The sequence below is a fragment of the Bos indicus genome, chromosome 23 (assembly GCF_029378745.1).
Source record: "Bos indicus isolate NIAB-ARS_2022 breed Sahiwal x Tharparkar chromosome 23, NIAB-ARS_B.indTharparkar_mat_pri_1.0, whole genome shotgun sequence".
In the NCBI taxonomy this organism is placed as follows: Eukaryota; Metazoa; Chordata; class Mammalia; order Artiodactyla; family Bovidae; genus Bos; species Bos indicus.
In genome coordinates this window covers 12,049,718-12,068,244 of record NC_091782.1, presented here as the reverse complement: position 1 = coordinate 12,068,244, position 18,527 = coordinate 12,049,718, and the positions used below count along the sequence as shown (strand labels likewise).

At 43.8% G+C, this 18,527-nt stretch overlaps 1 protein-coding gene across 2 annotated transcripts; it reads left to right on the top strand.

Moving 5' to 3' along the window:
* The first annotated feature begins 172 nt into the window (after positions 1-172).
* Positions 173-15,966, top strand: LOC109577308 (small ribosomal subunit protein eS4, X isoform-like). Of its 2 annotated transcripts, none has more exons than XM_019986199.2 (2): positions 173-405; positions 15,075-15,966. In XM_019986199.2, exon 2 carries the CDS (start codon positions 15,077-15,079, stop codon positions 15,866-15,868), a length of 792 nt encoding a protein of 263 aa, XP_019841758.1. In that variant the 5' UTR covers positions 173-405; positions 15,075-15,076; the 3' UTR covers positions 15,869-15,966. The 2 variants fall into 2 exon arrangements, with proteins under 2 accessions (XP_019841758.1, XP_019841757.1); XM_019986198.2 differs by having other exon boundaries at positions 175-405; positions 15,070-15,966.
* Positions 15,967-18,527: the final 2,561 nt, after the last annotated feature.

Sequence of the window (18,527 nt, the reverse complement as noted above, 5' to 3'; positions counted from 1 at the left end):
CACTGTAGATGTTGCTTGTGTGGGGTGGGCGTTAGGCGGTGGCAGGAAGCCAAGGGCACGGCGGCCACTTCCGCAGTGAGAAGGAGGATGGGGGTCCCATTGCAAGACCTAGCCCGGGCCGGACTCGCACTTCCGGGCCCGCACTTCCGGACCCGCCTGCGGGGCATTCTGGGAAGCGGGGCCACGCCCACCGCGCAGGCCACGGGGAAGCGGCGGAGGCGGTTGCGCGCGCCGTTACCGGAGCAGTCTCGTCCCTCGCCTGCTGGGGGCTTCGCTTTGAAAGCCGAGTGGAGTTTATATCGTCCAACTCGCCGGCTCCTACCGAGCGCCATACCCCGCACGTCTGTTTTCTCCTTTAATCGTCACGGCCAGCCTCTGAGGGATCTTCTAATCCCCACCGCACAGGTGAGTTACCTCAAGCTCCAAGAAGGGAAGGAGCCATCCCGGCTCAGGCCCCTAACTCCCAAACTTGCCGCGAGAGAATTTATGACGAGAAAAAGGGCCACGGGATAATGAAACTCCCGGAATAGCGTGCCTTTCCCCCGAAACCTGTCGAAAGATAGCAGAAATCCCTCCTCAGACCTTTCTGAATTTCTCGCTCTTGCTGGAAAGGGAGGGAATCATCGGTTAGTGCAATGAAAACGAAGTTTGAAGAATTGAGGTATTCGATAAGTTCGTATGGTATAATATGATACTTCCCAGAGGGTGTCCAATTAAATAATGAAGAAGGTAATTGTCCAAAGTTATATTTAATACCCGTTGTGGAGTGAAGGATTAACATCAGTTTTTAAGTTCCACGTGGTCATTCTTCAGATGTGCTTCCGGTGGCGTCTTCCTCCTCATCCTTTATTCCTTCTCTTTCTTCTGCTATATTTTCCTGTGTATTTGATCTGTTAGGCTGAACATATGAAATTACCTTTTATGTAGATCAAAACTAGTTAAATGTTGGCAGTTTCATATGTTCAACCTAATGTATTTTAGAAAGCTTTTGGGGCGGCTGGGGGGAGGGGTGTGTCGTGCAGGATCTTAGTTCCCAGACCAGGGATCGAACCCACACTGCCTGCAGTGGAAGCAGGGTATCCTAACCACTGGACCACCAAGAAATTCTTGGAAAGCTTTTATATTTTGTGTTTCAGAAACCCTGAGATTTTCACTGATTGTAGGAGCTTATACTTAACGTATTATGGATAGAGGGGTGGCATATGGTGTGCTGGAGCTGGCTCTCCAGGTGATTGTTAAATATTCAAGGATTTTGCGAGAGAGTTGTTAAACCATCGGTAGCTTGAAATTGGCCATGGAGGGAATATTTACACCATGGAAATTGGCTTCCCTCCTTGCCCTCCTGGGATCCAGTTTCAGTTCAGTTCAGTTGCTCAGTCGTGCCCAACTCTTTGCGACCCCATGAATCGCAGCACGCCAGGCCTCCCTGTCTATCGCCAACTCCTGGAGTTCACTCAGACTCACGTCCATTGAGTCAGTGATGCCATCCAGCCATCTCATCCTCTGTCGTCCCCTTCTCCTCCTGCCCCCAATCCCTCCCAGCATCAGAGTATTTTCCAGTGAGTCAACTCTTCGCATCAGGTGGCCGAAGTACTGGAGTTTCAGCTTTAGCATCATTCCTTCCAAAGAAATCCCAGGGCTGATCTCCTTCAGAATGGACTGGTTGGATCTCCTTGCAGTCCAAGGGACTCTCAAGAGTCTTCTTCAGCACCACAGTTCAAAAGCATCAATTCTTCGGCGCTCAGCTTTCTTCACAGTCCCAACTCTCACATCCATACATGACCACAGGAAAAACCATAGCCTTGACTAGACGGACCTTTGTTGGCAAAGTAATGTCTCTGCTTTTGAATATGCTATCTAGGTTGGTCATAACTTTCCTTCCAAGGAGTAAGTGTCTTTTAATTTCATGGCTGCAGTCACCATCTGCAGTGATTTTGGAGCCCAAAAAAATAAAGTCTGACACTTTCCAGTTTCCCCATCTATTTCTCATGAAATGACAGGACTAGATGCCATGATCTTCGTTTTCTGAATGTTGAGTTTTAAGCCAACTTTTTCACTCTCCACTTGCACTTTCATCAAGAGGCTTTTTCCTCTTCACTTTCTGCCATAAGGGTGGTGTCATCTGCATATCAGAGGTTATTGATATTTCTCCTGGCAATCTTGATTCCAGCTTGTGCTTCTTCCAGCCCAGCGTTTCTCATGATGTACTCTGCATAGAAGTTAAATAAGCAGGGTGACAATATACAGCCTTGACAAACTCCTTTTCCTATTTGGAACCAGTCTGTTGTTCCATGTCCAGCTCTAACTGTTGCTTTCTGACCTGCATACAAATTTCTCAAGAGGCAGGTCAGGTGGTCTAGTATTCCCATCTCTTTCAGAATTTTCCACAGTTTATTGTGATCCACACAGTTAAAGGTTTTGGCATAGTCAGTAAAGCAGAAATAGATGCTTTTCTGGAACTCTCTTGCTTTTTCCATGATCCAGCAGATGTGGGCAATTTGGTCTCTGGTTCCTCTTCCTTTTCTAAAACCAGCTTGAACATCAGGAAGTTCACGGTTCACGTATTGCTGAAGCCTGGCTTGGAGAATTTTGAGCATTACTTTACTGGCGTGTGAGATGAGTGCAATTGTGTGGTAGTGTGAGCATTCTTTGGCATTGCCTTTCTTTGGGATGAGAATGAAAACTGACCTTTTCCAGTCCTGTGGCCACTGATGAGTTTTCCAAATTTGCTGGCATATTGAGTGCAGTGCTTTCACAGCATCATCTTTCAGGATTTGAAATAGCTCAACTGGAATTCCATCACCTCCACTAGCTTTGTTCATAGTGATGCTTTCTAAGGCCCACTTGACTTCACATTCCAGGATATCTGGCTCTAGGTGAGTGATCACACCATCGTGATTATCTGAGTCGTGAAGCTCTTTTTTGTACAGTTATCCTGTGTATTCTTGCCACCTCTTCTTAATATCTTCTGCTTCTGTTAGGTCCATACCATTTCTGTCCTTTTTTGAGCCCATCTTTGCATGAAATGTTTCCTTGGTATCTCTAATTTTCTTGAAGAAATCTCTAGTCTTTCCCATTCTGTTGTTTTCCTCTATTTCTTTGCATTGATCGCTGAGGAAGGCTTTCTTATCTCTCCTTGCTATTCTTTGGAACTCTGCATTCAGATGCTTCTATCTTTTCTTTTCTCCTTTGCTTTTCTCTTCTCTCCTTTTCGCAGCTATTTGTAAGGGCTCCCCAGAGAGCCATTTTGCTTTTTTGCATTTCTTTTCCATGGGGATGGTCTTGATCCCTGTCTCCTGTACAATGTCACGAACCTCAGTCCATAGTTCATCAGGCAGTCTTCTATCAGATCTAGGCCCTTAAATCTATTTCTCACTTCCACTGTATAATCATAAGGGATTTGATTTAGGTCATACCTGAATGGTCTAGTGGTCTAGTGGTTTTCCCTACTTTCTTCAATTTAAGTCTGAATTTGGCAATAAGCTGAGCCACGGTCAGCTCCCGGTCTTGTTTTTGTTGACTGTATAGAGCTTCTCCATCTTTGGCTGCAAAGAATATAATCAATCTGATTTCGGTGTTGACCATCTGGTGATGTCCATGTGTTTAGCAGAACTCTGTTGGTTGTTAGATTTATCTCAGGCCAAGTGAAATCAGTTCAGAACCACATAGATCCCCAAACAGAAACTGAGACTGAGGAAAGAGTAGAATGGATGCTTGGGGAGGCAACCAACAATTTCAGTGGTTGTGGGAGAAAACACTGAAAACTTGGGGATGTGCTGTCACAGTTCATAATTAATAATTCACTTTAGTTAGTGTTAAGCATTTATCAGCACTATTGAAGTACTTTATATGTGTTAACTCATTTGATCCCCACAGCAACCTTATGCCATAGATATCATTGCTATCCCTATTTTACAGATGGAGAAACTGAGGCTTAGAGAGGCTGAGTAACTTGGCTGAGGTTATACAGATAGTAAGTGGCAGAGTTTGGCTTTGACGTCAAGTTATCTTAACTCAAGAAAACATGCTTTTAACTACACTGTTTGTATTATATACGTTGTTATGCTGCAGTAATAACCTCCAAATTTCAGTGTTTTACAATAAAGATGGTTTATTCTTGCTCACATTTTTACATGTTGCCTATCAGATGTGATTCTGCTTCACACATCTTATTCTGGAACCAAGGCTGAAGGAGCAGCTCCTATCTTGGCCCCAGAGAAAAAAAACAATTCTAGCACCATGCAGTGATTCTTAAGATTCGAGTAATATGTGGCATACTTCTTGTCACATTCCATTGGTCAGAGCATATCACGTGGCCAAGCTTGACTCAGAAGGGCTGGGAAATAGAATCCCCCTCTCCCTAGGCACTGCAAGTCACATGGCAACCTTCTGGGTAGTGAATAACTGGGAACTGTTTTAGGTTAGGTTCCCAAAGCAGACCCTGAGTCAAGGATTAGAGTGCTCTATTAAGGAAGTGTTCCTAGGAGAATCCAGAAAAGGAGTGGAGGAGCAGGACAGGGAAGGAGGCAAAGCTAAGTAAGGGTATAATTTCAGGCCAAGTCCTGGGCTGAGCCTTATCCAAAGGGGGTTCTGGGTATAAATTATACCTCAGAGTTTATCCCAACTCAAGGCAGGAGAGCTGGACTTTCATATTTCCACAGCTGTGAGTCATCGGTTAAGGACTGCTCTAAGGGCACTTTTGCTTTCTGAATATGGATGAAGCAGTTCCAGTAGCCCTGGACCAGTCCTTCAAAAAGAATCACAGGTGCATGGCTCTTAGAAACAAAGTCACACAGAAGTCAGGAGAGGGAACAGAACCTGAAAAGAGATTTGAGGAAATGTGGACAGAGCACCAATAATTGACACTAAAGGAATAGTAATGCCATCTACCACACTGCCTCTATTTTAGACTGTTTTATTTTGGTATCAAAGGTATGACATTTTATTCTCCTGTAGTTAGTGGCATGTCTTTGATGTCAGAAAGAAGGACCACAGTTTTCTCCACTTGAAACAAAAGGTAATAGGGAATCATTACAGGTTTTTCAATAATCCTGTGTAGTACTTACTGAGCATGTGTGTCTCACACTGAAATTTCTCCAGAGTGAAGAAATCTGTGTATAATACTGTGGTGCAATTCTGTCAGTAACCCAGAGTTAGTGCAGCCTCCATAGGTTAAGGGTACAGTCCCTAATAAGACTGCCCTGTTCCACCTACACCAGCTGCAGGTTCAAGGGTTCCCAGGCCCTGCTTGCTTCTGACCTACTAATTCAGGAGTTCCCATGACCTTTTCAGGTAACTTGGGAAAGTACTAGGCTTTATGGTTTGTCACAAAGGATACATTAGTTTTGTTACAAAGGATTCAAGTCAAAATCAGCCAAATAAAGAGATATATAGGAGGAGGTCTGGGAGAGTCCTAAACATGAGCCTTCCAAGCCCCCTCCTTGAGGAATCTGGATGTGTCACCTTCACAGGACACTGATCTATTCATCCAGAAGACTCAACCAAACTTTGAGTGTCCAGAGTTTTATTGGGATTTCATTATATGTGCATGATTGACTGAATTCAGTCTCCAGCCACCCTCCTCTTCCTGGAGAAGTTGGGCTAATATCACATGACTCAAATCCCCAATCCTTTAATCACATTATTGGTCTTTCTGATGTAACCAACCCCCATCCTGAGTCACTCATTAACATAAATTCAGGTGTGATCTGAGAGCCCCACCATGGTTAACAGAGACATCCTATCTCTCAGGAAAATCAGGAAGGGTTCAGAAGCTCCCTTCCCAGAACCTAGGACAAAGACCAGATAAATTCTTTATTATGCAGCATGTATCATCAGATTGGAGAACAATATTTAACTGAGCAGAATTTTTGTAATTCCACAGGTAAACATAAATGTAAAAGCAAATACAGTACGCCAAAGACAAAAAATCCTATCCTAAATGCAACCAGGAAAGTGAAGCAGATGACCTAAAAAGGAACTGTAGAGTAACAGCAGACTTATCTTGCACAGCAATAAAGGCTAGGAGATAATGGAGTATTCCAAGAGAATTATAAGGTAGATTGCTCTTATTGAAAGATAAAGCATAAAATAATTATAGGATACTGTAGTGATATTTATCTGACATCCCAGAAGAAAGTTAATCTGTTACTGAAGTTATCCACTTAAAAACCAAAACATTTTAATGATTTCTGATATAAATCATTCTAAAGTATATCTCCCCATCCCCCTCCCTTCTTAACTGGTGAGTTCAGCATTCGTGTGCTTTTTAGGTAGTGAGACTCTAGGGGTTGCTGAGGTCTTCTAAGCTGTTTGCACCAATATTAAATGTTTCCACATGCTGTATTTTATACTTCTTTCTGCTTATAATCCTGTCTCACTGCAGCAGCAGTTTTATTCAAACTCTTAATCTGTTGTTGATTTAATGTGCATTTGTCTGAATATGGGTCACAGGCTTTCTCCATCCTCCTAATATATATAGCTCATTAGCTATATCTGACATTTTATTTTCTGAAAATGAGCACCATGGTACAGTACATCTAGCACGTTCTTCTTACTGTGTAATGTAGGCTTTCCCCTCTTGAATCTGAGTGTGTCCATGGTGCTATGTAACTTCCAAGGTTATAAAAAGATGATATAGCTACCACCTCTCGGAATGCTGCTCTTGGAACCTAATCACTATGCCACGAGGACGGGGAGAAACCTCAGGGAAAGGCCCCATGTAGGTGTCTGATAGAACCCCAGCTGAGACTCCATTCAGCAGCCAGCACTAATCTCCAGCCTTATCGATAAATGAGTGAGTGAGCGAATGACCTTTCCGGTGAGTCCAGCCCTAGCCTTCAAGCCACCCTAGTTGAGACCAGGTGGAGCAGAAACAAGCTGTCCCCACCGATCCTGCAAATAATCCAAATTATGAATTTAATAAGCCAAAGAGTGATGGTTTTAAGCTCTAAGTTTGGGATGGTATCATTCACAGCAATATATAACTGGAAAACAGTGTGACTACTTTTTACTCACAGCTTAAAAGTTGTTCCATGTGGCTTGGTTGGAGCCACCTGGGAACTCTTAACCCAGAGGTGTCCTTTGCCAATTTTAAGGAAGTTAAACCTTGTAAATTATTTTAAGTTTGTTCCTGCTCTAAATAAAACTTCTTTGGTTTCAAGGAAGGAAAAAAAGAACCCATTCAATTTACTTGAGGAAAGGGGAATTTAATGAAGGGACACAGGGGCTTATAGGAACCCAAGAACAGAAACTGCTATACAGCATGGAAACTGCAGCTGTTTTTACATATGTAACAGATACGTATACATAATATATAAACAAATATAGATTTTATATATACAGACATATGTATGTTTGTAACTTCTACCACTCTGCACATGTACTATATTATATTCTTTTCTCATTATATATTCTCATTTCAGAAGTGGTTCATCATAACCTTTCCCCACTTTGTAGTCCCCTTTCTAATCTCAATCTTTATAATTCAAGTGCTGTTACTGATTCAGTGCCCAGTTTCCATTTCTTGAAAAAACATCTGATTAAAACAGTTCCTCTTTGCTAAGTAAGGTCCCACAAAGGACAAGCGTCTGGGCTAATTACACCTGAACTAACTTTGGTCAGGTGTCCATCTCAGGGAAGACAGCTGCAGTTTTGAGGTAAGGAGTCCCCCAGAAAGAGTGGGTGGGCATGTAGTGACTGACCTCTCTAGAGCAGCTCCTCATTAAGGCTGTTAACCTGGCCAGAAAATGAAGTCTGAGATGGGATAAACATGACCAGATGAGAATAGCACATAATCAGGAACTGGCAGCTCAGAGGAGGATCAAGAAGAGAGAGGATGAAGAATAATTATGTCTGGCAGCAAATGGTGAGACCTGCAGGCCCTGATAACATCTGCAGGTGTCATTTCACCCTAGATGGGTCCATGGTGTCCTACATAGAGACCCCAGAGTATAATAGACACAGTTCAAGTTCTAGGTCAACTAATATAAAAGCTGTGAGAACTCAGGCAAATTACCATCTTTGAGCCTTGATTTCTTTCATCTGTAAAATGGGAAGAATAGCATCACCTTGCTGGGCAAGGGTGGGAATTACCTAACTCGTGCCACAGCCACTCAGTAAGTGTGAACTCCCTTTCTTCCTCCACTTGGAAGTCAGAGCTCCCCCTTCCAGGTTGTGAAGTGTGCTGGGACAAAGATCCTGTGGCTAGAGGTCAAAGGTTTTCTCACTCCAGTTACTCACAGCCTCAAAGGAGCTCCCTGCCTCAGGGCTTCACACCTTGCAAAGGTAAAACAAGCCTTTATGGGTCCAGAGCTACCCTGATAGGGCCACCGAGTACACCTTTTCTAAAAATCACCAGATTTCTGGAAATCTAAAGAACAGAAAGACTATAGATGGTTTGGAGACATAACCAATAGATGTGCACTTTAGAAATCAGTGAATAGAAAATGCACAGCGAAATAGCATTGAAGCTCTTGGATAGGCCCCTCTCATTTTAAGAGTATAGAGAAATTATTAAACTATCAGGCAGATCTCAGTTCCCTGAAGACTCTCGCTCTCCTCAGGTGGTTCAACACTACAATGGCAATTACTCATCGAATACCAGAACAGAGGCATGGAGCCTGAGGGGAGCAGCTCTGGGTCAGGAGTTCCAGGTCTGAGGTCCATTCCCAGCCTTGCTGCTGCCTAGCACTGTGTCCTTGGGCAAGTCACTTTCCCTCTCTTATCCTGGATCTCCACACATGTAAAATAGGATGATTGGACCAGTTTCGAAGAGGCCTCAAACTCAAGTAGGAAAGGAGTATCTTAGTGATTAAAAAGAACCCTCAGAATTACCCAAAGTGAAAGTGAACTCACTTAGTCGTGTCCAACTCTTCGCGACCCCATGGACTGCAGCCCACTAGGCTCCTCCATCCATAGGATTTGCCAGGCAAGAATACTGGAGTGGGGTGCCATTGCCTTCTCTGAAACATTAGTTCAAATCCTGTCTTCCACTATTAGCAGTGTGACCCTGAGTAAGTTGTTTAACCTCTATACACCAGTTTGCTTATCTGTAAACTGGGGATAGTTACAGTATAAGATTGTTCTGAAGATCAAAGAAGATAAACCATGAAGATAAACCATGAGAGCGTGCAGCACACCACCTTGTACATAGTAAGTTCTTGATGAATGTTAGATATTGTTGTTAGTGATGGGAATTTTAAAATATATTTTTGAAAGCATAGCTCTCTTAATCATGTTGACCCCTGGGACTCCTCAGGCCAGACTCAATAGATTTCTGGAGTGTCAAAAGAGGAACAGATACAAATTTGTACAAAAAAGTCATTGCACTCCTTCAATTAACAAGTTTCCCTTTTTTTATGATGGTGGGGACCTCCTTGTAAGACAGTGATCTTGAAAGCCAGGTTATGGGGAGAAAGAAATGATTTTATAAATGTTTTAAGCTCCCACTCCTTTATGTCAGCCTGGAGGACTTGATCATTAAGGAGGTTACTTAATCCAGGCTACAGAGAACTTAGTATATGGCACAGAGCAGTATTTCTGTAATTTCTCGAGAGAGAGAACAAGACTCAGATTCCTGGGTCACTTACCAAATTGATGGCTAGGAATCTCCAAAGGTAGGAGCCTCTGAAGGGATGTTTATTTAAGCCAGTGCCCAGTTACACTTGTCCAAGAGGTTTAGGAAACCTTGGCAGAGAGGATAGATTACAAGACTGAGAACTGACCCTTCCCCAAAGTACATGGGGGGAGGAGAAGGGAGAAGTGGTCATTTTAATGAGGTAACTGAATATTTATCTGTTAAGTGCAGTTGATATGGAGGGAGACCAAGATGCCTAATGGACAAGTTGTCCCCTTCCTTCTTAGTTCCCGCTCCATGAGATGTGGACTCATGAGACAAATGAGGGGAAGAAAAACAATGTCTTTGTACATCTGAGTGTTCTGAGTGTCCTGTGAATGAATTGCTGCTCTCAGTGATGTCACAACATTGTCATCAAAACATCACACCATCGTTATCAAAAAGTCTTCATCTTAGAGTCTCTTCAGCTTTGAAACCCAGCTTTTATGGGTCTGAGGTCACCCTGGGGCTAAACCAGGTTCAGATCAGATCAGTCGCTCAGTCGTGTCTGACTCTTTGCGACCCCATGAATCGCAGCATGCCAGGCCTCCCTGTCCATCACCAACTCCCGGAGTTCACTCAAACTCACGTCCATTGAATCGGTGATGCCATCCAGCCATCTCATCCTCTGTCGTCCCCTTCTCCTCCCCTGCCCCCAATCCCTCCCAGCATCAGAGTCTTTTCCAATGAGTCAACTCTTCGCATCAGGTGGCCAAAGTACTGGAGTTTCAGCTTTAGCATCATTCCTTCCAAAGAAATCCCAGGGCTGATCTCCTTCACAATGGACTGGTTGGATCTCCTTGCAGTCCAGGGGACTCTCAAGAGTTCTCCAACACCACAGTTCAAAAGCATCAATTCTTCGGCACTTAGCCTTCTTCACAGTCCAACTCTCACATCCATACATGACCACAGGAAAAACCATAGCCTTGACTAGACGGACCTTTGTTGGCAAAGTAATGTCTCTGCTTTTGAATATGCTATCTAGGTTGGTCATAACTTTCCTTCCAAGGAGTAAGTGTCTTTTAATTTCATGGCTGCAGTCACCATCTGCAGTGATTTTGGAGCCCAGAAAAATAAAGTCTGACACTGTTTCCACTGTTTCCCCATCTATTTCCCATGAAGTGATGGGATCAGATGTCATGATCTTCGTTTTCTGAATGTTTAGCTTTAAGCCAACTTTTTCACTCTCTACTTTCACTTTCATCAAGAGGCTTTTGAGTTCCTCTTCACTTTCTGCCATAAGGGTGGTGTCATCTGCATATCTGAGGTTATTGATATTTCTCCTGGCAATCTTGATTCCAGCTTGTGTAAACCAGGTTAGGGCCACTTTAGGTCTGAGAAGTTGCCCTTTGCCTTCAGGGCAAGAACCAGAACATGCTCTTCTGGTCTTGCTGGGAAACAGTTCGGGAGCAAGAGGCTGGGAATTAAATCTTCCTGGAGGAATCACGTAGCCAACCAATTAAAGGGTGGGTCCACACAGATGGTTAGAACAGGTCAGTGTGCTTCCCTGGCCTTGGCATTCTGGTTTTCTCCAGTGGTCACACTTCTGGGCCAGGGGTTCATGTCCCTGGGGCTCTGTCCTCTTTCTGAGAGGGATTTCCATCTTTTTTCTGGTCACTTCTTGCTCTTCCCTAGTACAGATGAAGAACTCTGAAATTTTGAACATCTAATGCCTTTGGTTATTGTAGAAATAATAAAAATAAACTCAGATTTGAACCATTATTTACACTGTTTTTAAAATTGTAGTAAAGAACATATAAAATCATTTAACCATTTAAAGTATGCAACTCAATGGCATGTAGTACACTCAACAATATTGTGCAACCAACACCACTCTCTAGTTCCTGAGTTTCCTCACCTCAAAAGAAACCTTGTACCTATTAAGTAGTCACTGTCCGTTTGTTCCTGACCCCCAGCTACCAGCAGCCACTAATCTGCCTTCTGTCTTTGTGGATTTGCCTGTTCTGGATATTTCATGTAAGTGGAAGCATATGATATGTGGCCTCTGGCTTCTTTCACTTAGCATAAAGATTAAATAGTATTCCATTGTATTTGATATAGTACATGTTGTGTATCAATCAGCTGGATATCATATATACATTTAAAGTGATTTTTTTTTAATTATTTATTTTTGGCTGCACTAGGTCTTCATTACAGTTCAGGGACTTCTCATTGTGATGGCTTCTCGTTGCTGATCATGGGCTCTAGGGCACGTGGGCTCAGTCGTTGTGGCGCATGGGCTTAGTTGCCCTGCAACATGTGGGACCTTCCCAGACCAGGGATCAAACCTGTGTCACCCGCACTGGCAGGTGGGTTCTTGAGCACTGGCCCAGCAGGGAAGTCCTGAAGTGCCTTTTATGTACACCGTATCACCTGATCCTCACCAAAACTGGGAGGTGCTCAGGGCAAATATTGTTCATTATTACTGAGATTTCCCCATTTTACAGATAAGACTGAGGCTCATAAAGGTGGAGTTACTTGTCCAAGGTCTCATAGGTACTTAATAGCAGAATCAGAACCCAGGTCTCTGAGTTAGGATGACCAAAACCTTTCTTGAGCTGTTTGCTTTGTAGTACTAAACAGTGTCCTTCCTCCGAGATCATGAGTGAACATGTGCTCATCATGGCAAGACAAGTGAGGACCAGTGAGAATTGAACCCTTCAGTTCAGTCGCTCAGGCGTGTCCAACTCTTTGCAACCCCATGGACTGCAGCACACCAGGCCTCCCTGTCCATCACCAACTCCGGGGGTTTATTCAAACTCATGTCCCTTGAGTCGGTGATGCCATCCAACCATCTCATCCTCTGTCGGCCCCTTCTCCCACCTTCAATCTTTCCCAGCATCAGGGTCTTTTCAAATGAGTCAGTTCTTTGCATCAAGTGGCCAAAGGATTGGAGCTTCAGCTTCAGCATCAGTCCTTCCAGTGAATATTCAGGACACATTTCCTTTAGAATGGACTGGTTGGACCTCCTGGCAGTCCAAGGGACTCTCAAGAGTCTTCTCCAGCACCACAGTTCAAAACCATCAATTCTTTGGTGCTCAGCTTTCTTTATAGTACAACTGACATCCATACATGACTACTGGAAAAACCATAGTTTTGACTAATAATCATAGCTAATAACCACAGCTTTGATAATCAGCCCCAGGGTTTGGTATAAAGGTGGGAGAGCTACAGGAGAGACCATGCATGCTTCAGCCAGCAAGGAGAGAGTGGGGCTCTGAGTCCTGGAGTGGAGGTGTTTAGATGGATGAATCTTACACTCCCTGCTTGCACAGGCCTAATTTTGTCCATTGACAAAGTTGATCACTGCCTACAAGGCCTGATCTTACAAGGCTTTTCTGCTCAGACCTCCTTAAGAATTCTCCTTCCATCTCTGCATGAAGCATACATACTTTCCTAGAATACTTTACTCTCCAGCAGCAAACCTAGCAGTCAGGGCTTCATAAATGTTTGCCAGCTAAGTCAGTTCAAGGACTTAAGGTCTCTGATGTTTCGCCCTTTTTCCTCAGCAATGTGTCACCAGTAGCAGTCTTCAGTGCAAATGAGCAGGACTTCGGGGAGTAGAATCCCACTCTGCTGCAGTGAGAGTTTTATTCCCGCTAATAAAATAAAACCAATAATGGAATGTTTGGAAAGCTGAACAAAGCAACAAAAATGATCTATAACCTTACTACCCCAACACAACCGTTATTCTGAATAATTCTCTTTGCCTAGCTTTCCTTCCTTTCTACCTTCCTTCCATCCATCCATCATGAAAGTAATACAAAATACTGTAATATTTTAAACATTACCTAATATCTCACACCCAGAGAAAACCACTGTTAACATTTTGCCCACTTTCTTTTTTTTAAGATTTATTCATGTATTTATTTGGCTGCACTTGGTCTTAATTGCAGCCTGCAGTATCTTTGGTTGCATTATTTGGACTCTTAGTTGCTGTGTTTGGATCTAGTTCCCTAACCAGGGATTGAACCCAGGCCCCCTGCATTGAGAGTGTGGAATCTTAGTCACTGGGCCATCAGGGAAGTCCCAGAGACACTGTAAAAAAAAAATACATTTCAACTGCACTACATGGCATGTGGGATCTTAGTTCCCCAACCAGGGATCCAGTCCCCACAGCTTGCATTGGCAAAGCAGTCTTAACCCCTGGATCACCAGGGAAATCCCTTCCTCCAGTTTCTTTCAATGCCTTTTTTTCATAATTGCAGCTATACTGAATATTCCATTCTGTTAGTATATATGTTGTTTTTGTTACTAATTTTTTTCTAATAAATATGTTTATTTACAGAAATTTATGGAAAAAATTAGCAAATAAAAAGGAAATAAAAATTACCCAGAATGTCCATTCTACATATGGAAATTTTAACATGCATTTTTAAAAAAGATTTATTTGTTTTTGCTTGTTTGTTTTTGGCTGTTCTTGGTCTTCATTGCTGTATGTGGACTTTCTCTAGTTGCAGCGAACAGGGGCTGTTCTTCACCGCAGTACTCGGGCCTCTCGTGGTGGTGGCTTCTCTTATTGCAGAGCACAGGCTCTAGGTGCGTGGGCTTGCAGTCGTTGCAGCTTAGGGGCTCAGTAGTTGTGGCACATGGGCCTAGCTGCTCCACGGCTTGTGGGATCTTCTGGACCAGGGATCGAACCCATGTCCCTTGCATTGGCAGGTGAATCTGTAACCAGTAGATCACCCCGGAAACCCTAACATGCATTTTTTTTTACATAGTTGTGATCCTACTGAATACAGTTTTTTCTTTTTTCCCCACCTATCTTAATCTCATTTCCACATGTTGCTCCATAAACTTCATTTTTGTCTTTTTAATATGTAACACATTTATATAGTACAGTATTAAGAAAATTAGGATACTGTGGAAAGGTTTTTTTCCCCACTTATTTTTCATTTGCCTATTTTTCCTCCCACAGCACCACTGTTACCTGTTCGTTGTGGCCCCTCCTCCTGAAGCACCCTTATGTGCATATGTAAAATACATTATACTTAAATATATTCTTTCCCCATCTTTCCATTTTTTACATAAAAAATAATGAACTATGCACACTCACTTTCTAAAACTCAACAGTATATCTTAGAGTTTTTCCTGTTTATATTCAAACAGAGCTTCCTCATTTTTTTTATATACCACATAGGATTCCACTTTATGTAGGGTAGCATAATGTATCAAACTAGGTCCCATGAGGGGAGAGGCAAGATAGGGGTATAAGTGCAAACTACTATTTATAATGTAAATACGCTACAGGTATGTATAGTAAAACAGAATATAACCAATATTTTATAACTATAGATGGAATATAACCTTTAAAAATTGTGAGCTACCGTGTTGTACACCTGAAACTTACATAATATTGTATATCATCTATACCTCAGTTTTTAAAAAAATGTTTTTTAGAAATTAGCCCCCATCAGTGAATATTCAGGTTATTTTCCTCTTTTTGTGCGCAGTGCAGCTATGGCTCGGGGTCCCAAGAAGCACCTGAAGCGTGTAGCAGCTCCAAAGCACTGGATGCTGGATAAGCTGACCGGCGTGTTTGCCCCTCGTCCATCTACTGGTCCCCACAAGCTGAGGGAATGTCTCCCTCTAATCATTTTCCTAAGAAACCGACTTAAGTATGCCCTAACAGGAGATGAAGTGAAGAAGATTTGCATGCAGCGTTTCATTAAGATCGATGGCAAAGTCCGCACCGATGTAACCTACCCTGCTGGTTTTATGGATGTCATCAGCATTGATAAGATTGGAGAGAATTTTCGTTTGATCTATGACACCAAGGGTCGCTTTGCTGTTCATCGTATTACACCTGAGGAGGCCAAGTATAAGTTGTGCAAAGTGAGAAAGATCTTCGTGGGAACAAAAGGAATCCCTCATCTGGTAACCCATGATGCTCGCACCATCCGTTACCCTGATCCCCTCATCAAGGTGAATGACACCATTCAGATTGATCTGGAGACCGGCAAGATTACTGATTTCATCAAGTTCGACACTGGTAACCTGTGCATGGTGACTGGTGGTGCTAACCTGGGAAGAATTGGCGTGATTACCAACCGGGAGAGACATCCAGGTTCTTTTGATGTAGTTCATGTGAAAGATGCCAATGGCAACAGCTTTGCCACCCGGCTTTCCAACATTTTCGTTATTGGCAAAGGCAACAAGCCATGGATCTCTCTTCCCCGTGGAAAGGGTATTCGCCTTACCATTGCTGAGGAGAGGGACAAGAGGCTGGCAGCCAAACAGAGCAGTGGATAAAATGATCTTTATGTAACATGATTGGAAAAGTCTTTGTACTTAGTTAAAGATAATAGCACATAAAAAATAAAGTTGTTTCCAGTCTGCTGCCAACAATACTACTGTGACTAACACTGTGTGTGTGTCATTTCACATGTGTGAGCCTCTGTCTGTGGAGTAAGCTCCTAGAAGTGGAATTGCTGGGTCAAAAAGTAAATGCATTTTTAATTGTGATAAGGCCAAATTGTACTCTGTAGGTTAGCAGCACCAGCATGTGATTTAACCCAGTGTCTAGCCTTAGTTACTTTCTCCATCTTCTGTTGTCCCTATAACAGAGTTAGGACCAGCTTCAGGGATAAAGCTGTTTTCCTTTCTGGCCACTCATACATTATCTGTAATATATTGAAGGCTACTGGATGACAGACACTTGCTGTGTGTTGAGAGACAAATATGTATAAGACACAGGTGCTGTCCTTGGGAGCTGATCTCAGAGCTAGTGGGGGCTGGGAAGGGAGCACGGAGGAAGGGATGTGTAAGAAGAGCCCACCAGGCCCTCAGCCTCTGAAGGGGAGGAGCTGGGTGTGGTTTTGCTCTCCTTATCCTGGCACCTAGCAGAGCAGATGGTAGGCAGCCAGTATTCAATATACATTGAGGGAATAAACGATTAAATAACAGTGTCTGGTGTGGGGGAAAGGGGAAGGGTGCTGGAGCAAGGGTGTTGGTCAGGCAGGCTTCACGGAGAACAGCATTTGAGGGCCTCTTTGAGAATTTCAGCAAGTCAAATTCTAGGCCAGAGAAGCTAAATATTTGTTGGCTTCCTGACTCAAAGACCAGTTGGGCAGGAAGAGTAGAGTGTCAGGAAGGATCTGGAGACAGATCTGAGTGGATGGGGTTTGGGGGTCCCTCTGCTAAGTGCTGGACGATATCTTCAAAATAAGGCAGAGAGTCTTTGAGTTAAGACAAAGGGGGAGAGGCTAGAGAAGACTGCCGAGGAAAAGCCCCCCATTTCCCCACTCCGGTGCAGAGTGCAGCTCCTGTGGGGGGCAATGACCATTCTCCTTACCTTGTCCCAGACCCTGGTACGCCCCGGACAGTCCAGATTCTGCACCCTGCTGGTGCAGGCTGCACAAAAGATGCCCACCCCTTCCCCATCAACCAGATTGCAAATCCCAGAAACTGGTCTGATGGCTTGGGAGCTCTGCCTGTGTCCCCAGGAACACAGATCCCTGATTCTTTGTGGGGAGCAAAGCAGTATGATTTTAGCTTCTCTAGTTCATTTTCTAGAACTTTAGAACATTTTAAGGATCTGACTCCTACAGAAAATCAAATGCCAGCCCATCCCCCACCAGCCCACCTATTTTACAAGTGAGGTCACTCAGAAACAGCGCTAGGTCCTGACTCTATCCAGTGCTCTGTTCTGAACCAGGGTATGGTGGTCAGGATGGTGACACACAGAGCTCTGAGGCTGGAGAGGGGAGCCCAGGGCAGGAGCAGGAAGCAGGGTAGTGGGTCAGCTACCTACACCTGTTCCAGTTGCTGCGTTACAAACCCTCTGGGAATTCCAGATAATACACTCATGTCTAAGCTCCCTGCTTGGAAGCAGGTTTGCAGCATGGGTTTCAGACAGTCCTTGGCCCAGGAAAGATAGGTGTGTCACTGAGAGAAGTGGCCTGGCTAAGGGAGGTGGATGCTGGAACGCCAGGTTCAGGAAACCATCTCGGGTAGAGCTGTTCCACCCCTGCTCTCCCAGGGGCCCAGGACGGCTTCTAATAGTGACTCAGAGCCTGCAGGCAGTGTCCCTGGGAGCCTAGCCAGAGCAGAGTGGCGGCTGGCCTCTAATTCCTAGACAAAGGATGGGAGGCTCCTCCTCCTGACTTCTTGGGACCTTGGCTGCTCTCGGGAAGCTGCTTTGAGAATACACCAGAACTTGATTTTCTCTTCATAAAATCCACAAGGGAGTATACTTTGGGATTTAGCCTCTGAAATGCTTTTCTGGGTACACTTTCAACTCTGGCCCACTCAAGCCAGGGATTCTTGAGGAGTGGGGGGCAAGCACATTCCTTTCTCCTGCAGTGGAAGAGGAAGGAAACAATGCACCTACTTAGAGCAGACAGACCTGAATGAAATGATGAAATAACAAAATGATGAAATCAAAGAACTGTCTATTACATCATTGAGTGGGTACCTTCAGGTTTCTTGGCTCCTGGTAGTCCTGAGAGAACCCCGTGAGGGGTTTTTTAAGTCCTCTTACAGATGGGGAAACGGGCCCAGTGAAGTCATGTCACTTACTCTAGGACACAGGAAAGTACCCAAGGCCAGGACTCCGTGACTGCTGGCCCAGACAGTGACTCCTCCCACTCAGGTCCTTGCCGCTACACCACCCCAGGCCTCCCCTGAACAGCTGATTGGCTTTCCAGTCATAAACTCACTCAAAGAGAAACTGAACAATACTGGTTGAGGGCCATGTTTTTGCAGATTTAGGGGATTGTGATTCATATTAAGAAATGCATTTTTACACCACGATGCAGTAACCAGACACAAATATAATTCACAACACTTTGAATAGTTGGTAATTATTTTCTACTTACAAATATGTAAAAACAAATGCAAGTTTCATAAAATAATGCTTCCTCCTCCTGCCTGTGATGCAGTCTGGCATTTTCTAATCCTTTTGCTATTC